Here is a 20,488-nt window from a genome sequence, read left to right as displayed (position 1 = left end):
TCTGAAAGCATTCTGTATCTCTAGAGTCCTCTTACCAAATTTCCCTTTCTATATGGACTAGCAGTTAATCAGCTGTTTTTTTCACTTTGTCACTGTGGATATAGGCAGACTCAGTAACATTTCCCATCTGATTTAAGCCTGCTTCCTTAGTTATCCCGGAGTTTTTAGTCCCTCTTTGATATACACTTAATTATTTTGGAGTGTCATGGCCTTCCTACACATATCACATAGTGCAGACACCAAAGGCCCCTCTTAGCCTGGCCCTCTGCCGTCCATCATTGTGCTGAAAGTTTAAGGTTCCAGTTGTACCCCATTAACAATGGCTTTCTTCACACCTTTTAATCTCAGCCAGTCAGTCATAAATGGATTTATGTTTAAACATCTGTATTTTTTGTTTATTTGTTAATCCTCACCTGAGGATATTTTCTCCGTTGATTTTCAGAGAAAGTGGATGGGAGGGGGAGAGACAGAGAAGGAAACACATCGATTGGTTGCTCATTTGGTTGCCTCTCACACGCAAGCTTGCAAACAAAGTATATTGACTGGAATCGAACCCACAACCCTTCAATTCGAGGGTTGATGTTCTATCCACTAAACAAACCAGCGAGGACTAAATAATTGTATTTTCAATCATGTGTACTCCATTCTAGTTTATTCACAAGTTGTAAGCAGTTGAAAACTACATATTATTCCTATACTAAGTTTTAAGAGTGATTAAATCATGTTTTGAAGTTTGCAAAAAAAAAAATTGTAGGCATTGCAGTTTTAATCAAGCACTACTTTTTCTTTTTATAAGGAATATCAAAATAAGCTTATCTACTTGGTACCTGAGAAGCAATTATTAAACGAAAGAATTAAAAACATACAGCTTGGTAACACACCTGGTAAGTCTCTAAGTTTTGTTTTGCCTTTTATTCTTTTCTGAATAACTGACTTTATCAATATATTCTGTTACCGTATTTTTTGGACCATAAGACGCTCCGGACCATAAGACGCACCAGTTTTTAGAGAAGGGAAATGAAGAAAAAAAGATTCTGAAACAAATAGTGTCCTAAAATATTTTATGTGCATTAAAACCCAACATCACAGTCATAAACACATGTAATCAACCCTGTAAAGTAAACAGCAGCATTTAGAACCATTTTAGAGCCGGGCAAGCACACAGAGACCACACAGAGCCGGGCAAGTAAAAAAACTTTTTTTTTAAAGTATATGTGTAGGCTATATTTGGACCATAAGACGCAGGGACTTTTCCCCCCACTTCTGGGGGGGGAAAAGTGCGTCTTATGGTCCGAAAAATACGGTACTTTTTAAGATAGCATTATTCTGTTATAAATAACATTTTTTGTCGGTAGTTAAAAATTTCAAATTAATGTGAAAAATACCACATGTTAGAACATTATATTAATAAAAATAAATAATCATTGTGATATGTCTTACTATATTTACATATTTCAAATATTAATCAAATAAAATGCCCGAGTACAATTAAACAAGATCTAGGTTTGGCTCTAACACAAGACCGTACATTTTGGCCATATCCTGCATGAATTGTAAAGAACTGTTATGTAGGAGATGTTTACTAAATTTAAAACAAATTGTTGGGCAGTGTATACAATATGATCCCATTAAAATCCTTTGGAAATAAGTATTGATTATGCTCATATCTAAATGTAAATGCCTAAGTGGGGAATAAGGTGAGAGTTGAAATAAAGGGGAGTTTTTTTACTCTTTAATGTGTTTCCTTTATTTTACACTAGCTTTTAAAAATATTTTATAGTTTTATACTAGATGTCTATATTTTAAAAAATTTAATAAAGTTTAAATATGTATGTAAATAATAAGATTGCTATTTTAATTTATTGTAATGTAATCTGCATTATATACTGAGTAGCCAGATTATTATGCTCTCTGAACACATAATAATCTGGCTACTCAGTGTATATCCTATACAGTAAAAGGTTAATATGCAAATTGTCCCCTCCCAGGAGTTTGACCAGCAGGCAGGCCGGCCAACTGCCCATGTTCTCTCCCCCTGGCCAGGCTGGCCGGATGCCACCCATGCATGAATTCATGCACCAGGCCTCTAATATATGTATACACACACTGAGTGGTTCAGAGATCATAATAATCTGGCCACTCAGTGTATATTTCTATCTACGGTAATTTCTCCATCCCTGCATGACTATGTAAGAAGTTATATAAAAGAAAGCCTTCTGTTCTTACTTCCTTGGGAACATTACTAAATAATCCAGTTTGTAATATTTACTGAGTCCTTACTATGAATATTCCCCTGTTCTTGGAAGCACAAAGAATAAGTAGAAAGCTACTTTGACAATAGCTGCTGTTACCGTATTTTTCGGACCATAAGACGCACTTTCCCCCCCCCCTCAGAAGTGGGGGGGAAAGTCCCTGCGTCTTATGGTCCAAATATAGCCTGTGATGTTGGGTTTTAATGCACATAAAATATTTTAGGACACTATTTGTTTCAGAATCTTTTTTTCTTCATTTCCCTTCTCTAAAAACTGGTGCGTCTTATGGTCCGGAGCGTCTTATGGTCCGAAAAATACGGTAATTGAGTATTTACTGTGGGCTACACTTTACACGAATGGCTTTATATCCATCACCTCATAAATGAGATCAGAGACATGATGCCTTTGTATAGAAAGAGAGTCTGAGGATCAGGTTAGAGAAAAGCCTTACCTCAAGCAGAGCACCTTCAAGTCCTGGTGCTTTCTGAGTAAGAACCACTGCTTACACATTCCCATAGGGAGAGCTTCCCAAGGTCTAATCTGAAAGGGGTCATTTTGACCACTGAGTTTTTATCTCTTCAGCTGATCCACATTATGCATGTGCATCCTTTGTCTTTCTCTGGTTACACCAATTTGACCAGACAGCAAATGCCAATTACTTGTAAAGACATAGAAATTTCTACCAAATGTAAACTGTCTGATGTCTGTATTTCAGATTTAGGGGTCAGTCTACTTCATAAAAAATCATTAGAAAAGGAAGAATTATGCCAAAGACTTAAAGAACAGTTAGATGCACTGGAAAAAGAAACTGCATCTAAGTTATCAGAAATGGACTCATTTAACAGTCAACTAAAGGTATTTATTATATTCTATTACATTCATTTTTGGTTAGCTGCCTTCTTATCTTCATTATTTTGACTAATAGAATGAATATGTGAAATTATTTTTATATATAGTACATTTTCATAATTTATAATTTGAGCTATACTAGAATTGCAAGATCGTTTTACATGTACTTTGTAGATGTAAACATTATGTCATGTAACTAACCATTATTTGCTATAGTTTTCAGTTTTTGATGACTTTTTATTAGCATTTGCACATTTTAAAAATAATTACCTTTGTCAATATCAAAGAATGGATCTCAGCCAGCATGATCTTGGGCAAAATTCTAAAATCGGGAATATGGAAAATTTATAATAGTCCTTGTAGAAGCTCTTCTAACACTAATTTTTTTTTCTTTGTTACAATTTAATTTACTTAACCTTTGTGAAATAATGTAATAATCAGTGAAATCTAAAGCATACTCTGGCACAATAAACTTACCATGAAAATAAGTTCATGATTCATTATTTGCTGCAGAGCAGAGCAGAAATCCAAATTATATATTGTATGTCTATCATTTTGTGCAGAATTAGTAGTATACTGAAACTAGACCTATGAAGGGGATTTGAAAAGCTAAAAACCAGACTGATGGCACATCATTCAAATTTGGGAGTTATTCCTTTCTAACTGAGCATAAAGTTTTCCTTTTCTAACCAAGCATAAAGTTTTCAGAGCATAAAGTATTGCATAGCTTTTCAGGCAGCTATGTGACTTTTATCTTGCTGTTTAGAATAACATGACACAAACTCTAGAATAAACAAATAAAATAAAAAAAGGTGATGTGGGTTCAACTAAGGAAGAGAAATTTGAGGTGCATATTAATACATTTCACACATGTATATATTTATTATAGAAAAAAAAATAACCAAATAATTTGTCATTGATGGACAGACAAGCCAGCCAAGTTAACTTCCCTACATTATTTTTTTTAATCTGTACATAGTTTAATTGGCTTTTTATCTGCCTTATCTTGCAGTGTGGGAATATGGATGACTCTGTTCTTCAGTGCCTTTTGTCTCTGCTCAGCTGTCTCAACAACCTCTTCCTCTTACTTAAGGTTATTTTCTAATATCTAGCTCCTTTGCTTTGAGTTACTTTACTGTTTTCTTTTTTTTTTAACTAGACTATTTTTTGCATTTATCTGAATATCTTTGTTTGAAATAACATATGTAATATAGACCTTTTTCTTCCTGCTTGCTTGAATATCCTTCTGCTATCTAACTGCCTGTTTGATTCTAATGCCAGAAATCAATATGAGTGCCTTCCTCATAAGGAACCCAGACACTTAGAAATATCACTGGGTTCCCTTACGTCATTCCTGTGAGCTGGGTTAGCTGATTGGATGATCACTGATTGAATTAAAAGGAAAGATAAAAGAGTGTGAGATTAAGTCATTTACCCATATCACTGAAGATAACTGTTTAAAATAAAACTTTTACTTTCTGAAATCTAGGACTAGGTTATATCATGCATATAATGGTTTGCTTTCTAATACTGCTATGGAACTATTTTAACCAATAATGCAGGGGCAGCTTTAGTTATATCTAGTTACCAGGCTTCATGTTTAGACATGCTTGCACTTCAGATAAAAACGTTTAAATCACGTGTAAATAAAGAGTTCACTTTGTCATATATAGCATATGAGTATTTAAAATACTCAATGAATCCCTGTTTTAATATATAGCATGTCCTCAAGTAATGGTTTATTCAATGTAGTCTTGTTATAACACTGATGAGATGCCATAGAAACTGAACTCTTGTTTATAACAGTTAGCCTATGGTAAAATTAGTTTTGCTATACGTTGTTTCACTTAAAAGTTAAAGAACCTTTTGACAATGTTAAGCGAGGTCTCACTGTAGTTTAAAGAAAGGTGCTTCAAATATACCATGTGCTAACCTAGTAGATTCTGACTGCCTTCAACCAGGGACTAAAATGGATGGCTGTAGGCAGTAGTTTGCATATGCACAGCCAAGACAGGGGTGTGATAAATGGAGCTCTTTTGTTGCCTAAGCAAAGATAGGGCAAATTGGAACGACAACATCAGCTTTTCCTTTGTGGCTATAGTGGCAAAATGGCCAAATTATCTGATTTTAGAACTTTTGCTACAAATTACACAAAAATTTAAACTTCAGTTTCTTTATCTGTAAAATGGGTTTAATGATGACGTGGGGATTATACTCACACACGCAAGTCTGATTCTTTCACATAACATTTGATTCTCCACAGGCCAGCAGATTATCCTTACCTCTTGTTTTGCTTTTTTCGTTCTGCTTCCTGCCTTCTAGCCTTTCACTGCTTATTCAGACTTTCATCATTTAGAAAACTAAAAGGGGGTGAGACCTATACTGTTGAAGTGGTTAGGAAGACTGGCCGTGGTGTCACAGAAAGCAAGAATAGAGTCCCTCTTAATCAGTATGGTAAAGTGATACAGAGCAATCAGTTAACATAGTAATGAAAAAGGTTCATGGAATTGTCAACAAGGAGACCTTTGAAGACCTTTGAAGTGCCATTTCAGTTGAATGACAAGCAGAAGCACGATTGCAACAGATCAGGAATGGAAGTTGAGGAAGGGTTGAATGTGAGCAACATTAAGAGGAGAGTGAACAGAGCATGAGGCCAAAGGAAAACTTTGGTCTTTGGAAGAAAGGTTTGAAGGATAAAGGGTTCAAAGTTTGCTTATGTAAGAGGAATAAGTTCTGGGATCTAATGTACAGCAGGGTGACTATAGTTAACAATACTGTTTAGTTTTCTTGAAATTTCCTAAGAGGATAGATCTTAAAGTTCTTAACACTGAGGAGAGAACTACATATGTGAGGAGATTGCTATTTTAATGAGGTTGATTGTGGTGATTATTTCACAGTGTATAAAATATGTAAATTTTTATTTGCCGGTTATACCTCAGTAAAGCCGGGGAAGAAAAAAGAAAAGTTAGGACCAGCCTTGGAGGTAGGATCAGCTTTCTGTAAGACATATAGCCACATAGTAAATGGATAAGATAAAAGGCTGGAGATGATGGTTAGGCAACCACATCCAACTCAATGTCTTAGTGATGGTTGACTAATTCCATTGCCAAATTACCAGCACTTAGTGCATGGAAGATAGTGGGTGGCAATAAATACATGTTTAATGAATGGATGGTTTTAAATGTTCTCAGTCAGAAAATATGCAGCATTTAGGGTTACTATTAGAGTTTATGAGGAAAAAAAGCACAATGAGATTAGTCAAAAAACAGCAGAGAACCATGTAGTAGTAGTTCATATTTTAGGAACACTTCTGACTCCATGTAGTTTATTCTTTTAAGTAAAGGCTATTTTTTTAATGCAAAAGGAAAGGAGGAATACAGACAGATTTGAAGGAGATGATAACAAAAGAGGAAGGACCCAGCCAGAGTGGCTCAGTGGTTGAGCATTAACCCATGAACCAGGAGGTCAAAGTTTAATTCCTGGTCAGGGCACGTAGCCAGGTTGCAGACTCAATTCCCCAGAAGGGTGTGCAGGAGGCAACTAATCAATGATTCTCTCTCATAATTGATGTTTTTATCTCTCTCTTCCTTTCTCTCTGAAATCAATAAAAACATGTTTTTAAAAAGAGGAGGGAGGAAAATGAGAGATTGAGTGACATTGAATATATAAAATGGTGGTTGATAAAGTCCCTAGGGAAGCAGATTAAAATAATCTATAATTTAAAGGATTAGATAAAAAGAATACTTCCAGTATAACACATGGGGGATACAACCTAACAAAAAGACGATAAACGATCCAATCAAAAAATGGGCAAAAGACCTAAATTGATACTTTTTAAAAGAGGATATGCAGAAGGCCAAGAGACATATGAAAACATGCTCAAGTCGCTAATCATCTGAGAGATGCAATCAAAATAACTGTGAGATACCATCTCACACCTGTCAGAATGGCTGTCATCAATAAATGACAAGTGCTGGCAAGGATGTGGAGAAAAGGAAATCCTCGCGCACTGCTGGTGGGAATGCAGACTGTGCAGCCGCTGTGGAAGACAGTACGGAGTTTCCTCAGAAAGTTAAAAATGGAACTCCCATTTGACTCAGTGATCCCACTTCTAGGATTATATCCAAAAAAAACAGAAACACCTATCAGAAAGGATATATGCACCCCTATGTTCACAGCAGCACAATTTACAATAGTGAAGATTTGGAAACAACCTAAGTGCCCATCAGCATCTGAGTGGATTAAAAAACTGGTTTATCTACACAATGGAATACTATGCCGCTATAAAAAAAGAAGAAACTAATGTCATTGCCAAATTACCAACCCCCTTTGGGATAGTAGAGCATCTGATCACTCCTTTTGGCAACTGTGGTGAAACATGAATAATATTAAAAGTATCTTTAAAGCCCTACCCAGTTTGGCTCAGTAGATATAGCAATGGCCTGCAGACTGAAGGGTCCTGGGTTCAATTCCCATCAAGGGCATGTACCGGGCATGCAAGAGTCAACTAATCAATATGTTTCTCTCACGTCAGTGTTTCTGACTCTCCCTCTCCCTTCAGCACTCTCTAAAAATCAATGGAAAAAAACATCCTCTAGTGAGGAAAATAAATAAATAAATAAATAAATAAATAAATAAATAAATAAATAAAGTATCTTAAGAAATTGTTTTATTGGATCCTGTAATAGACATATAGAAGATCAGTGATAATTTTTACTCCTTGGCTCAAGTCATACTAAGACAAATAGGAAAGCCAAAAGATAAGACATTTGATAGGCCATTATTACATTAAGGAAATTCACACAATATTGTATCTTTAGCAGTGAGGAATAATGGGAAAAGTACTGGCCTAGGAATCTAAAGAAATTAGTTCTGGTCTCATCCATGCCATTTGCTAGTTGTGTAAATATTTGTCATTTAATCTCCAAACTTTCTTTTATGAAAATAAGCGAACAATGTCAGCTCTTCCTTCTTTGCAGAGTCTTATGATGATTAAATGAGAGTATATATATGTGCTATACACGTATTTTGTTGTTCTTATTGGGGAAGGGATTATCATGAATCTTCAAATTATCTTTAGTGTGTTGCAAAGTCACCACTGTTGACTTTGAATAATGTTTGGGGTGTACTTTTCCTTAGAGGGAAGGTAGGATTTGTCAGTACAATCTTTAGTGGTTTAGTTTCTTCTTAACCTGTGTATCCAAAGTTAAGTAAAGGGAAGATGAGATTTTAATTTATACAGGTGACAGTAGGATAGCTAATTTGGGGATCAGGAACAGTAGTCCTTTATATTTTGAGTAAAAACTTAAATAAGTATCTACTAGATATACTCAATTAAACTACATATGTAAAAAATTGGCTGAATGAAATTCCTCTTAAAATGTTGTAACAAGCACATTGTTTTAAGAAGTTTTAATGCATTGCTTTTAAGTTAAACATGAATTATCAAATCAGAGAATTGGTTTGTAAAGATTCTGTGTTCCTTAGGAATGAATTAATACAAAAGTAGATGGTTTTAAACAGGTCTTTGTCCTCAATGACTACATGGCTTAAATATGTATTGTATTGTTATGTTTTTAATCATGTAGATGTTTTTAAACTTTCAATATTTTTACTTTAGCTTAACTTGCTTTAAGATTTTTGTCTTTTAATGAAAATGACTCATTATATAAAAACAATATTTAAATTAATGGCCTAATTGACTTATTTTCATTTTCTCCTTAGGAACTGAGAAAAACCTACAATACACAGCAGTTAGCTCTTGAACAGCTTCACAAAATCAAACATAACAAGTTAATGGAAATAGAAAGAAAAAGGTCAGAGCTAATACAAAAAAAGAAACTAGAAGATGAGGCTGTAAGGTAATATAGCTGATAAAGTTATTATTCTACTAGAGGCCCAGTGCTTGAGAATCGTATACTGGGCAAGGTGGGGGAGCGGGAAGTGGTGGGAGAGAGCGTGGTCCCTCAGCCTGGCCTTCACCCTCTCTCAGGCAACTTAGGTCCACTCCCTGGACATCCTTAGTGGTGGGAGAGTCTCCTGCCACTGCTGCTGTGGCGAGACGTGAGCCTGGCTCCTTTGTTGAGCATCTGCCCCCTGGTGGTCATTGCACATCATAGCAACCAGTCGTTCTGCCGTTCGGTTGATTTGCATATAAGCCTTTTATTATTTAAGATATTACTCAAGAATTCAAATTTTGTTACCTATACGTCTAGTTTGACTATGAAAATTTAAGGGGAATAAAAGATAAATAAAAGGATTGTCCTAAGATGCTAATTAAATTCTAAATTTTAGAAATTCATTTCTTCTTTTAGGAACTAAATTTACAGTAATCAATTTTTATGTTTCATGAGTGAAAACTATGGGCTTTGGAGTCAGACCTGAAAGATGAAAAAAACTAAATACTTTTGTAGAATGATAAGACTGAGTGTAGAATTTTGTGTTGTGCAGTTCTCTTTGTACCACTGAGATATATCAGTTGCCTTCGTTTATAGCGAGGAAAAGTAGGACAGTGTGGTATCTGAAGCGTAGAACCATTCATTTAGAGCAGTGATTTTTAGCTTTTCATCTCATGGCACATAAGAACTAATTACTAAAATTCTCCAGCACACCAAAAAAATTTCTTGCCATTCTGACAAAAGAAAAATAGGTATAGCAACTCATATCTCTTTGCTACAATAAATATATAATTACTATATAAGATTACTAGAGCTCCAGTGCAAGAAATTCATGCACAGGTGGGGTCCCTAGGCCTGGCCAGCAATCAGGGCCTGTCAGGGCCACCTCTCCCAATCCTCATCGGGCGGGCCAGCTGGGGCCTGTTGGACAGGGGGAGGGACTGCGGGAGTTTTGCAGGCAGTGGGGAGGGTTTGGGGGAGGTTGGCTGTGAGAGCACAGTGACCACCAGGGGGCAGCTCCTGTGTTGAACATCTGCCCCCTGGTGGTCAGTGCACATCAGAGCAGCTGGTCGACCTGTCATTCCAGTCGTTTGGTCAAAACAGTTGCTTAAGCTTTATCTATATCTATATCTATATAAATATAGATATAGATACATATGTAGATATATATTTAACTATATATTATATCTAAATAGATGTAATATTTCTTCAGTTTGTCAAGAGCAAGATCTGTTTTATTTTTGTTTTGTTTTTAAAAAATTAGGACATTGTGCAAACTCTTTCTCTTTTATGTAAAGGAAAGCAAAGCAAGGAAAAGAAAACTTATGGAGAGAAAATCTTAGAAAGGAGGAAGAAGAAAAACAAAAGCGGCTCCAGGAAGAAAAGACCCAAGAAAAAGTTCAAAAAGAGGAAAAGAAAACTGAGGACAAACAATGTAAGGATACAAATAAAAATAAGATTTGATTTTTCTGAGACAGAGCAACAAAAGAAAAAAGAAAGATTCTGATGAAAGGCAAAAAGAAAAAAAACACTAAACAGATAACTATCTTAGAATCAGAAAAAAAGTTCTTTTCTAAATTCAACTTGGATGAGAATTGTGTAGACTTATTAAAACAAACTGAAGGCAGCCCAGCAGGGATTTCTCAGTTGGTTAAGCATCGACCAATGAACCTGGAGGTCGCAGTTTGATTCCTGGTCAGGGCACATGCTTGGGCTTGATCCCTAGTAAGGGATGTACAGGAGGCAGCCAGTAAGTGATTCTCTGTCATCATTGATGTTTCTCTCTCTCCTTCTCCCTTCCTCTCTCTGAAATCAATAAATATATATATATATATATATATATATATATATATATATATATATATTTTTTTTTTTTTTTTTTAAAGACAGAGGGTAGAAATCTTAAAAAAAAAAAAAAATTGAGAAAAGAAGGTAAGTCATCACTATGAACAGACCATGACGTGGTTTTCATAATCTAAGTGAACAGTTTCAAATACTTTTTCAGCTAGTATTTATTTTAATGAAACAATAAAATTTTAAGTCTTGCCCTAACCAAGTTGGCTCAGTGGATAGAGCATCGGCCTGCGGATTCCAGGGTCCCAGGTTCGATTCCGGTCAAGGGCATGTACCTTGGTTGCAGGCACATCCCCGGTGGGGGGTGTGCAGGAGGCAGCTGATCTATGTTTTTCTCTCATTGGCGTTTCTGACTTTCTCTCCCTCTCTTTTCCTCTCTGTAAAAAAATTAATAAAATACGTATTTTTTTAAAAAATTTAAGTCTTTGCACATTAAACGTGTTTAGAACATTACTGTGTTTTTTATATACCATTCCTAAAATATTTTTTATTATTATTATATCTCTTTTGAATATATAGATCATTAAATCCTTAGTAATACAATGTGTTGAAAATTTTATAAGCAAAAACATTTATTCTACAAATGACCAAAGTAAAATATTTTAATCTTATCAAGTCTAGTGTATTTGTGAGCCCTCCTGTGGTTTTTCTTTTAGAACCATACTGATACATGTATAGATCTTTCTTTAGTCAACTCTGGTTACTTACTAATCTTCTCATTGGTGACCTCCCTTTTCGTGCTCTTTTTCCCTGTTACATTCTGATCAAACTAATAAGCCACTTGCTGCTTCTACTTTGCACTGCTCAGCCACCATCACTCCCTTAGATCCCTTCACATGGCAAACCTGCAAGTTATCTCTTTGTTTACTGCCTCCAACTTTACTTCAGATGTGCATCCTTGTCTGCTTTTATAGTGATTTTAAGACTATTCAAGATATTTAAATCCTCTAACAAGACTGTACAAGTGGATTTTCATCATACAGTTTGATTCTCAGTTTTTTCTTTTGAGCGTTCTTTATTGAGTCATAGCAAAATGTATACATGAAAGTAGCAAATAATGACAATTATCTTCTCTTTAGGTGAGCCAGCTAGTGAGTTGGTGAATTATAGAGCTTTATATCCCTTTGAAGCAAGGAGCCATGATGAGATGAGTTTTAATACTGGGGATATAATACAGGTAGGAAACAGTCTCTTTTTTTCTCACAAACTGAATACAATGCAATATCTGTCTTATCTGTAGTTTCACTTTCTGTGATTTCAGTTACCCTTGGTCAATCACAGTCTGAAAATATTAAATGGAAAATTCCAGAAATAAAACAATTGATAAGTTTTAAGTAGCCTGCCATTCTGAGCAGCATGATGACATTGTGTTCCGTCCTGGTGGGGTGTGCATTATCACAGTGTCCGGCATGTCTGTGCTGCATACACTGCCCACCCTTAGCCACTTAGGAGACATCTCGGCTATCAGCCTGACTCTAGCAGCATCATGGTGGTTGTGTGCAAGTCTGCAACTCTTTCCACTGTACAAGTGTGGCTTTCTACTGTTAACCCTTCTTTTCGTTTCCATAGGTTGATGAGAAAACCACAGGAGAACCTGGTTGGCTTTATGGTAGTTTCCAAGGAAAGTTTGGCTGGTTTCCATGCAACTATGTAGAAAAAATGCCATCGAGTGAAAAATCTGTGTCTCCGAAAAAGGCCATACTTCCTCCCACAGTATCTTTATCTGCTACCTCAACTTCTTCTGAGTAAGTGTTTAGCTAACAGTAGAGTTTATATAGCTCTGCAAATGAGTGAATGCCCAGTATGCATTTATGTCAACCTGTGACTTAATTGTTTTATAATCTGTACTAGACTCTTCAAGAGTACCTCCTGTTCTGATATTAATACTGAAACTTGGTAATTAAAACATAGGCCAGTAGTTTGTTCATGAATTCTTTTTTCCACAAATTGTGTTTAAACATCATGTATTATATTACAAATTGATACACTGGTAGTGCTTCATTAGATTCTAAACAATTAAGTATACTTATAAAGGTTTTCTATTTACAGATCACTTTCTTCAAATCAGCCAGCATCAGTGACTGATTATCAAAATGTATCTTTTTCAAACCTAACTGTTAATACATCATGGCAGAAAAAGTCAGCTTTTACTCGCACTGTGTCCCCTGGATCTGTGTCCCCTATTCATGGACAGGTATGGATCGTCAATATTTTGTGCTTTATCTTTCGACATTGCTCCTGGTGTATATAAAATAGAATGAAGATTTTCATACAAAGGCATTACTTACTTGTTTAACTAGAGTTTGTAGCACTTAGTTTTATTCTTATCACTCACATGTGATATGAAGAAATTATTATTACTTAGAGGTTTTTCAACCATTTATTCTTATGGTATCAAGTGGCAGCTAAGACTTGTAACTTCAAAATACCATTTTTATAAATCAGATTATAATGTTCTTAATTTGTAGTTATTATAAGAAGAGATTTGGGTTTTTGTATGTGTTTTTTTTCTTAAATCATTTATGTGGGAACTGTGGTATGTATATTTAGCCTCTAGCTTAGATATAACTGTTACAAGCATTGTTAACCAACATTATATTTAAAAATTGCAGATTTCATCAGAATAGAGTCCTAGAGATTTTACCTTCACTCAAAAAATGTTTATTGTGTGACTGTAGGTTCCAGGCACTTTATTATGTGCTTGAAATTTAATGGGGGGAAAAAAAATCCCTGCCAAAACCAGTTTGGCTTAGTGGATAGAGAATCGGCCTACAGATTGAAAGGTCCCAGGTTTGATTCCGGTCAAGGGCATGTACCTTGGTTGCTGGCACATCCCCAGTAGCGGGTGTGCAAGAGGCAGCTGATAGATGATTCTCTTTCATCGATGTTTCTATCTCTCTCTTCCTCTCTGTAAAAAATCAATAAAATATATATTTTTTAAAATCCCTGCCAGTAAGAAGTCATAATCTAATGAGACAGACATATAAATAAATAACTGTAAAGGTTTTAATTATGAGGAACTGCAAAGGTTTTAATTATGTCAGAGAAAATAAAGTTTGGAAGAAGCTTTTGGTTTTTTGTTATCAATGACCTCAAAAAGAAGTTCAGTATATGGGTATAAAAACTAAGTTAAAATGGATTAAGGGATGAAATTGGAAAGCAAGTTTAAGACTGTTCTTTCTTTAATAAATTTGGAAGAACAAGTAGGTAGAATAGTAGATAGATGGAAGAGATGGAAGATTCAGGAGAGGGTCTTCACAGTGTCACACTGTTTTTAGAAAATGGGAGGGCCTAACAAGATTAGAGCAGAGGTAAAGAGATTAGCCTTGTCAGCCAAACAAAACCACTCCTCCTCTGAGGAGTCACCTGCGTCCACTGCCGGAGGAGACATTGGACACTGGAGGAGAGACAGGCTTGCAGTAGCTTTCCCTTTTCATTTGTTCTCTTACGTACAGAGTAGCCAGTGCTCACTTTCTGTACAGTGGTACTTAATGCCAAGATCTGTCCTTGCATGGTAGACGTTCAGTCTCTAACTTACCAGAAGACTCCTCAGATGGTTGTCTGTCATAGACAATTTTAAGTCAATAGATTAAGGTTGTCTTAAGTCACCATCTATCTATACATATAAAAGCCAAGTGACCAGAATGACCAGAACAACTGATCGCTGTGACTCGTACTGGGGCTGGCCAACCAGCCTAATCAGGGACCCGACTGGGAGTGGGCCAGCCAGCCAGCCTACCGCGTCCCCTCCCCCTGATCGGCACAGGCTGGCCAGTCCCCACCTGTACACGAATTCGTGCACCTGGCCTCTAGTTAGTAATAAGTCACCACCATACCAAACTCATCTGCTGTTTGAACAGGAAGTATATCCTGATTATTAATGTTTTGTTTCTAATTTTGTATTTTTGTATTCACAGGGACAGGTTGTAGAAAACCTAAAAGCACAGGCCCTTTGTTCCTGGACTGCAAAGAAAGATAACCACTTGAACTTCTCAAAACATGATGTTATTACTGTCTTGGAGCAGCAAGAAAATTGGTGGTTTGGTGAGGTCCATGGAGGAAGAGGGTGGTTTCCAAAATCTTACGTCAAAATCATCCCTGGGAGCGAAGTCAGGCGAGAAGAGTAAGCATTTCTGAGTGTTCTCGTGAAGTGTGGATGTTGGTGCTTCACTGATGAGTCAGCCTCCTGGTTCAGAGGTCACTCAACCACTGAGCCACACTGGCCAGATGTTATTATTTTTTATTGTCTGATGTTGTTCAGTAATATATATATATTAATGTTGTGTGCTCTAAGTAAACAGTAAGATTTATGTATTACTTTTGCTTTTCCTTATACTGATTCATGCTCCATATGTAATTTACCAAATAACTGCCCATTTAAAACTGTTCTTTAAAAAAAAAAATTGATTTCAGAGAAGAAGGAAGAGGGAGAAAGAGATAGAAACATAATGATGAGAGGGAATCATTGATCAGCTGCCTACTGCATGCCCCCAAACTGGGTATCGAGCCCAAAACTGGGCATGTGCCCTTGAACAGAATCGAACCCTGACCTCGTAGTTCATAGGTCGACACTCAACCATTGAGCCACGCCAGCCGGGCACTTATGTCTTTTAAATCCCTTTGGAAATGCAAAATAATAGCACATTTGAAAAATTAATTTAGATAGCCCTAAAAAAATGTGCTGCTGTATTCATCAAATACTTTTCTTGTCTTTTGATTGTTGATGTCCCTGTTTTATCTGTTTGTGTGTTTATTTGGCAGGCCAGAAGCTCTGTATGCAGCTGTAAACAAGAAACCTACCTCCGCAGCCTATACAGTTGGAGAAGGTGAGCTTTTGACAATTTGTATATTAGATGGGAGTCAGATTACCAGCTAACTTCCCACAGTTTTTATTCTCCATATTTCTCTGTCTTCATTATTGAAGTGAGGTTAGGAAAACCAGCCCCTTGCCTATTTCACATGAATATTGAGGATATATAAAACATTTGACTGAATATATTTGGCACTTTTAAAAAATCAGTACTATAAAATTTCACCATGCACTGCCTCAATAAATAAGATCATAAATAAAAGTGTTGCAATGAGATAGCACAAAAGTTTTTGTTTTCCTGCTATTATATATCCACATTATAGATGTTTAGGATGTAAAGAAATTTTAGTACATTTAGTTTATTTACAAATTGCATTTTAATTACAGTGTACCATATAAATAATTAAGTAGAATTTGTCGTCAAAATACACTTTAAATATTACAAAGAATATTTATAGCCCTTGGGGTTGTTTGACTAATAAATTATTTTGATCTTGTTAATGTGCTGAAAAATTAAGTAAAGATTGTCTATTGTCTTTGCAGACATTTTTTTTTCTATGAATAGTTACAATACAGGATAGGGCAAAAATAGGCTTGTAGTGAGTACACGAAACGGTATATTTTTGTATTATTTATTATTGTATTATTTTCCATGCAAACAACTGTAAACCTTTTTGCCCCACCCTGTAGGTTTACAAATGAATTATATATGTCCATTATAAAATTAGTTGAGTAGTGAAAGTACAGTTTATGTTCATATTGCTCAAGAAAATCAATTTAATAGTAAATTAAACAAATCGTTCAGCATTACTCTAATTAGAGATTCTGTGCTACAGCCTGAAATATACAGGGATGAATAAAACACAGCCTCCAAAGAATGGGGAAAATAGGCTTACACTTCGGAAATTTTCAACCAAAATTCTCTCCTTTTTGCTTTGTTTCCTACAGAGTATATTGCACTTTATCCGTATTCAAGTGTAGAACCTGGAGATTTGACATTCTCAGAAGGCGAAGAAATACTGGTGACTCAGAAAGATGGAGAATGGTGGACAGGCAGTATTGGAGATAGAACTGGAATTTTCCCATCAAATTATGTCAAACCAAAAGATCAAGAGGTAGAGTTCATTCCATTTTATTTATCAAGGTTTATACTTAAAACAGAGACTCATGAATTTGGTTTTGGTCAGGCTGCTTTTGGTTACTAGGAAACCACTCAAGGTCACTCCAGTAAAATAGTTTATTATAGGGATCCTGGTAGAGAGAGAAGGGAGGCAGGATTTGATGAAATTCTAAGAACAAGAGACATGGGTATGGCTGGGCTTCATGATAACTCCCATAATCAGGGAGGCTTTGTAAGGAACCTCCTCGAAGGAGTTTGTAAATCCTTTAAGATTCTGACATTAATGTGACTCAGCCTATACTGAGTTCCTACTTCTTTTTATCCCACTAATAATATGTTATACTGCAGCAGTTATTAAATTTCTTTTGTTTCAGGAATTTTTTACATTCTTAAAAATTACTGGGGACTCCAGAGAGGTTGTTTTGTTTTGTTTAATATATGGGCTATATCTAGTGATATTTTCCATAAAACTGAAATTTTTAAAATATTTTTGGCTCAGCGAATAGAGCGTTGGCCTGCACACTAAAGCAGTGGTCGCCAATCTTTCAGACCTCGGTTGGACTAAAGGGTCCCAGGTTTGATTCCGGCCAAGGGTGCATGCTGGGGTTATGGGCTTAGTCCCCCCTAGTAGGGAGCGTGCAGGAGGCAGCCAATCAGTGATTCTCTGTCATCGTTGATGTTTCTATTTCTCTATCCTGCTCCCTTTCTTTCTAAAATCAATAAAAATATATTTTAAAATATATATATATTTTAAATTTATTTTAACATAGAAGAGTTACTCATTGTGTAATAACATAAATAACTTGATTTTTATGGAAAAAAACAACTATTTATATATTTCCAAAAAAATTTTTTTTAGTGAAAAGAGTGGCATGTTTTGTGTTTGAAAACCTCTTTAATGTCTGGCCTAATTGAAGACAGCAAGATTCTCACATCCACTCTGCTCCAGTACTTTTACTGCAGCTGCATCCACCAACAGAAAACAATTTAAACATTCACTGCTGCTTCTTTTTTTTTTCTTCTTTTTTTTATATATATATTTTATTGATTTTGTACAGAGAGGAAAGGAGAGAGATAGAGAGTTAGAAACACCGATGAGAGAGAGTCATCGATCAGCTGCCTCTTGCACACCCCCTAATGGGGATATGCCTGTAACCAAGGTACATGCCCTTGACCGGAATCGAACCCGGGTCCCTTCAATCCCCAAGCCGACGCTCTATCCATTGAGCCAAACCGGTTTCGGCAAACTTTCGCTTCTTATTCAGATTCCTAAAAAGAGGAAAGAAATGTGGTTGGCCCAACTTATCCTGAGAAGTCAAACAGGTTATAGTTGCTGGAGTAAGGATCTTTTGTTCTTAGATCAGGATGAGAGGGGACATAGCAAAAAAAATGTAAAATAATTTTTTTATTTTTTTTTATTTTTTTTTTGCTCCAATGCAGCAGGAGCAGAACTCACATATGCCTTAACATATCCAGGACACATAGACTGAATGTGGTGCTAACTTAAATGGGGCATATTTGACCTTGGTAGTCACATTTAATGTTCAGGAGGAATTCTTGTTGAGTCGGGATGCACATTAGTTACTTGTCTCTAATATGCTCTGTTAGCAGACCAGAATTCCCACAAGTATGGGATTCTTAACGTTTTTGGTTAATGTAAGGTTGTCATTTTGCTCTTCATTTAAAGAAACAAACCAAGGCATTAGACGTCACTAATTCCTAATAACCTTTGTACTTTTACACCTGGATTCTTGGGAAATGATAAAACAGTATATCTTCTCCTTACAGAGTTTTGGGAGTGCTAGCAAATCTGGAGCATCAAACAAGAAACCTGGTATGTATAACGATGAAATGAAAAAAATTACTGAAGTGCTTCATAGCCTTGAGTTCATAGTTTCTCGTTTATTTTTATTCTCAGAGATTGCTCAGGTGACTTCCGCGTACACGGCTTCCGGCACGGAGCAGCTCAGCCTCGCCCCAGGACAGTTAATACTGATATTAAAGAAAAACACGAGTGGCTGGTGGCAAGGGGAGTTACAGGTAATCATCTTCAAATACCATCTATCGATTTTATTATAAAACTAGTGCATGCTCACTAAAATTAAAACTAATAAAAATTTTAGATCACCACTTAGAGGTAACCTACATGAACATGTTAGTGTATAATGATTCTCTCTAGTCTTTTCACTGTTTATTTTTAGCATAGTTGAATTGATATTATAAGTAACAATATATGAGAATATTTTTCTCAAAAGACATAATTTTCCAGTAATACTTCCTTCAATAAACCACAGGTCTCCTTCTTAAATGTAAGCATAGCATCATCTTTGTCTGGGATAACCCGGGTTGGGATAACCCCAGCCTCTGGGAGAAAAAGCATGGACATGGTCTAAGGACATGCCCTGAGAAAACATTGGACTTTCCTCTCATGATCTCATGTTTTTGACACATTGGTGCAAAGAAAGGAAGTACTGGCATAAATGAGCATGTTTTATGTCTCTGAAAAGTTAGCAGAGGCAATTATTGCATATGTTTTGATACAGAGTGTTTTTTTCTCTCTCTCTTAAAATTTCATTGCTAGTTAAAATCAAAGAGCCTTGTGGGATTAAAAGGTGATGAGAGGTACAGTCGTATTTTTATGTAAGATTTACGTATGATTGTAATAAGGAGGATAAACATAGCTTCATTCTTGCAAATTAGTCTTACAATCCTAAAGAACAGTGGATGTTCAAAATTCAGTACCTTTTTATTCAAAAAGTACTATTCAGCACCCTGAAATCCCACCTTCTATTTGCTTTGAAGATTGACCCAACTAAGTAGGAAACATGGCTCTCCACAAATTTTATTTGTGGTCTCCTGACTAATTATCGAAGTCCCAAGAAGTGCTTACTATGGGCTGTGCCATTTTAAGTGCTGACTTGAATTTATTACAAGAACTCTAGAAATGTGTTCTTATTTTATAAATATTACTTGTGTGAAATATGCAGATAATTCTGAGCCTGAAACATCTTCAAATAGACTTCCACAAATAGTGTTTTGAACTGCACTTTGAGCTTCACATTGAATCTTCCAGTTGTTTGATACTGACCTGGAAGGCCAGTGCAAAATTCAGGGCTTCCCAAGAGCACCCCTACTCTGACACCAGTTTTAAGTTTGGAGGTCTCTGGACCACTCTGAAGTTCAAGTTTGCTAGAACTCACAGGACCTACTGAAAGCTACAGTAGTCCCCAGTGGATGCCTGAAACCACAGATGGTACTGAATCCTCTATGTACCATGTTCTTTCCTTTACATATATACCTATGATAGTGGTTAATTTAGGAATTAGACATATTAAGAGATTCATAAAAACCAATACTAAGGTAGAAAAAGTATAAAAGTATATTGTAATAAAAGTTACGTGGATGTGATCTCTGTCAAAATATTTTATTGTACTGTACTTACCTTTTCACTTAAAGGAAGCACTTTCCAGCTTCTCTTTGGCATTTCCTAATTGTCTGCATCACTACTCTTGTGCTTTTGCGCCATTATAAAATAAAATAAGGGTTACTTAAACATAAACACTACAATGCCATGACAGTGGATATAATAACCTAGAGAATTACTGACCGACAGGCAGATATTGCATACAGCATGGAAACACTGGACAAAGGGGTGATGCATGTCCTGGGTGTACGGAGAGGGATGGGGTGAGATTCCATCACGTTA

General features: G+C 36.0%; 1 protein-coding gene across 7 annotated transcripts in view; it reads left to right on the top strand.

The window, feature by feature from the left end:
- The window catches only part of ITSN2 (intersectin 2), an 87,006-nt gene that overhangs the window by 35,112 nt on the left and 31,406 nt on the right, over positions 1–20,488 (top strand). For 5 of the 7 annotated variants that reach the window (XR_004987333.2, XM_036434717.2, XM_045580504.1 and 2 more), the window contains 13 exons: positions 797–884; positions 2,968–3,107; positions 4,114–4,194; positions 8,826–8,962; positions 10,297–10,433; positions 11,932–12,029; positions 12,422–12,597; positions 12,902–13,046; positions 14,770–14,975; positions 15,614–15,678; positions 16,611–16,777; positions 18,571–18,616; positions 18,701–18,822. Coding sequence is in view for 6 of the 7 variants with exons in the window: in XM_036434717.2 (XP_036290610.1) it covers positions 797–884; positions 2,968–3,107; positions 4,114–4,194; positions 8,826–8,962; positions 10,297–10,433; positions 11,932–12,029; positions 12,422–12,597; positions 12,902–13,046; positions 14,770–14,975; positions 15,614–15,678; positions 16,611–16,777; positions 18,571–18,616; positions 18,701–18,822 (1,608 nt within the window). In the remaining variant the exon portion in view is untranslated. The remainder of the gene's footprint in view (positions 1–796; positions 885–2,967; positions 3,108–4,113; positions 4,195–8,825; positions 8,963–10,296; positions 10,434–11,931; positions 12,030–12,421; positions 12,598–12,901; positions 13,047–14,769; positions 14,976–15,613; positions 15,679–16,610; positions 16,778–18,570; positions 18,617–18,700; positions 18,823–20,488) is intronic. The other 2 variants (XM_045580502.1, XM_045580507.1) reach the window with 1 other exon arrangement.

The sequence above is a fragment of the Pipistrellus kuhlii genome, unplaced genomic scaffold (assembly GCF_014108245.1).
Source record: "Pipistrellus kuhlii isolate mPipKuh1 unplaced genomic scaffold, mPipKuh1.p scaffold_m20_p_13, whole genome shotgun sequence".
Lineage (NCBI taxonomy): Eukaryota > Metazoa > Chordata > Mammalia > Chiroptera > Vespertilionidae > Pipistrellus > Pipistrellus kuhlii.
Note: the sequence above shows the minus strand (reverse complement) of the source record. Positions and strands in the feature narration are given on the sequence as shown.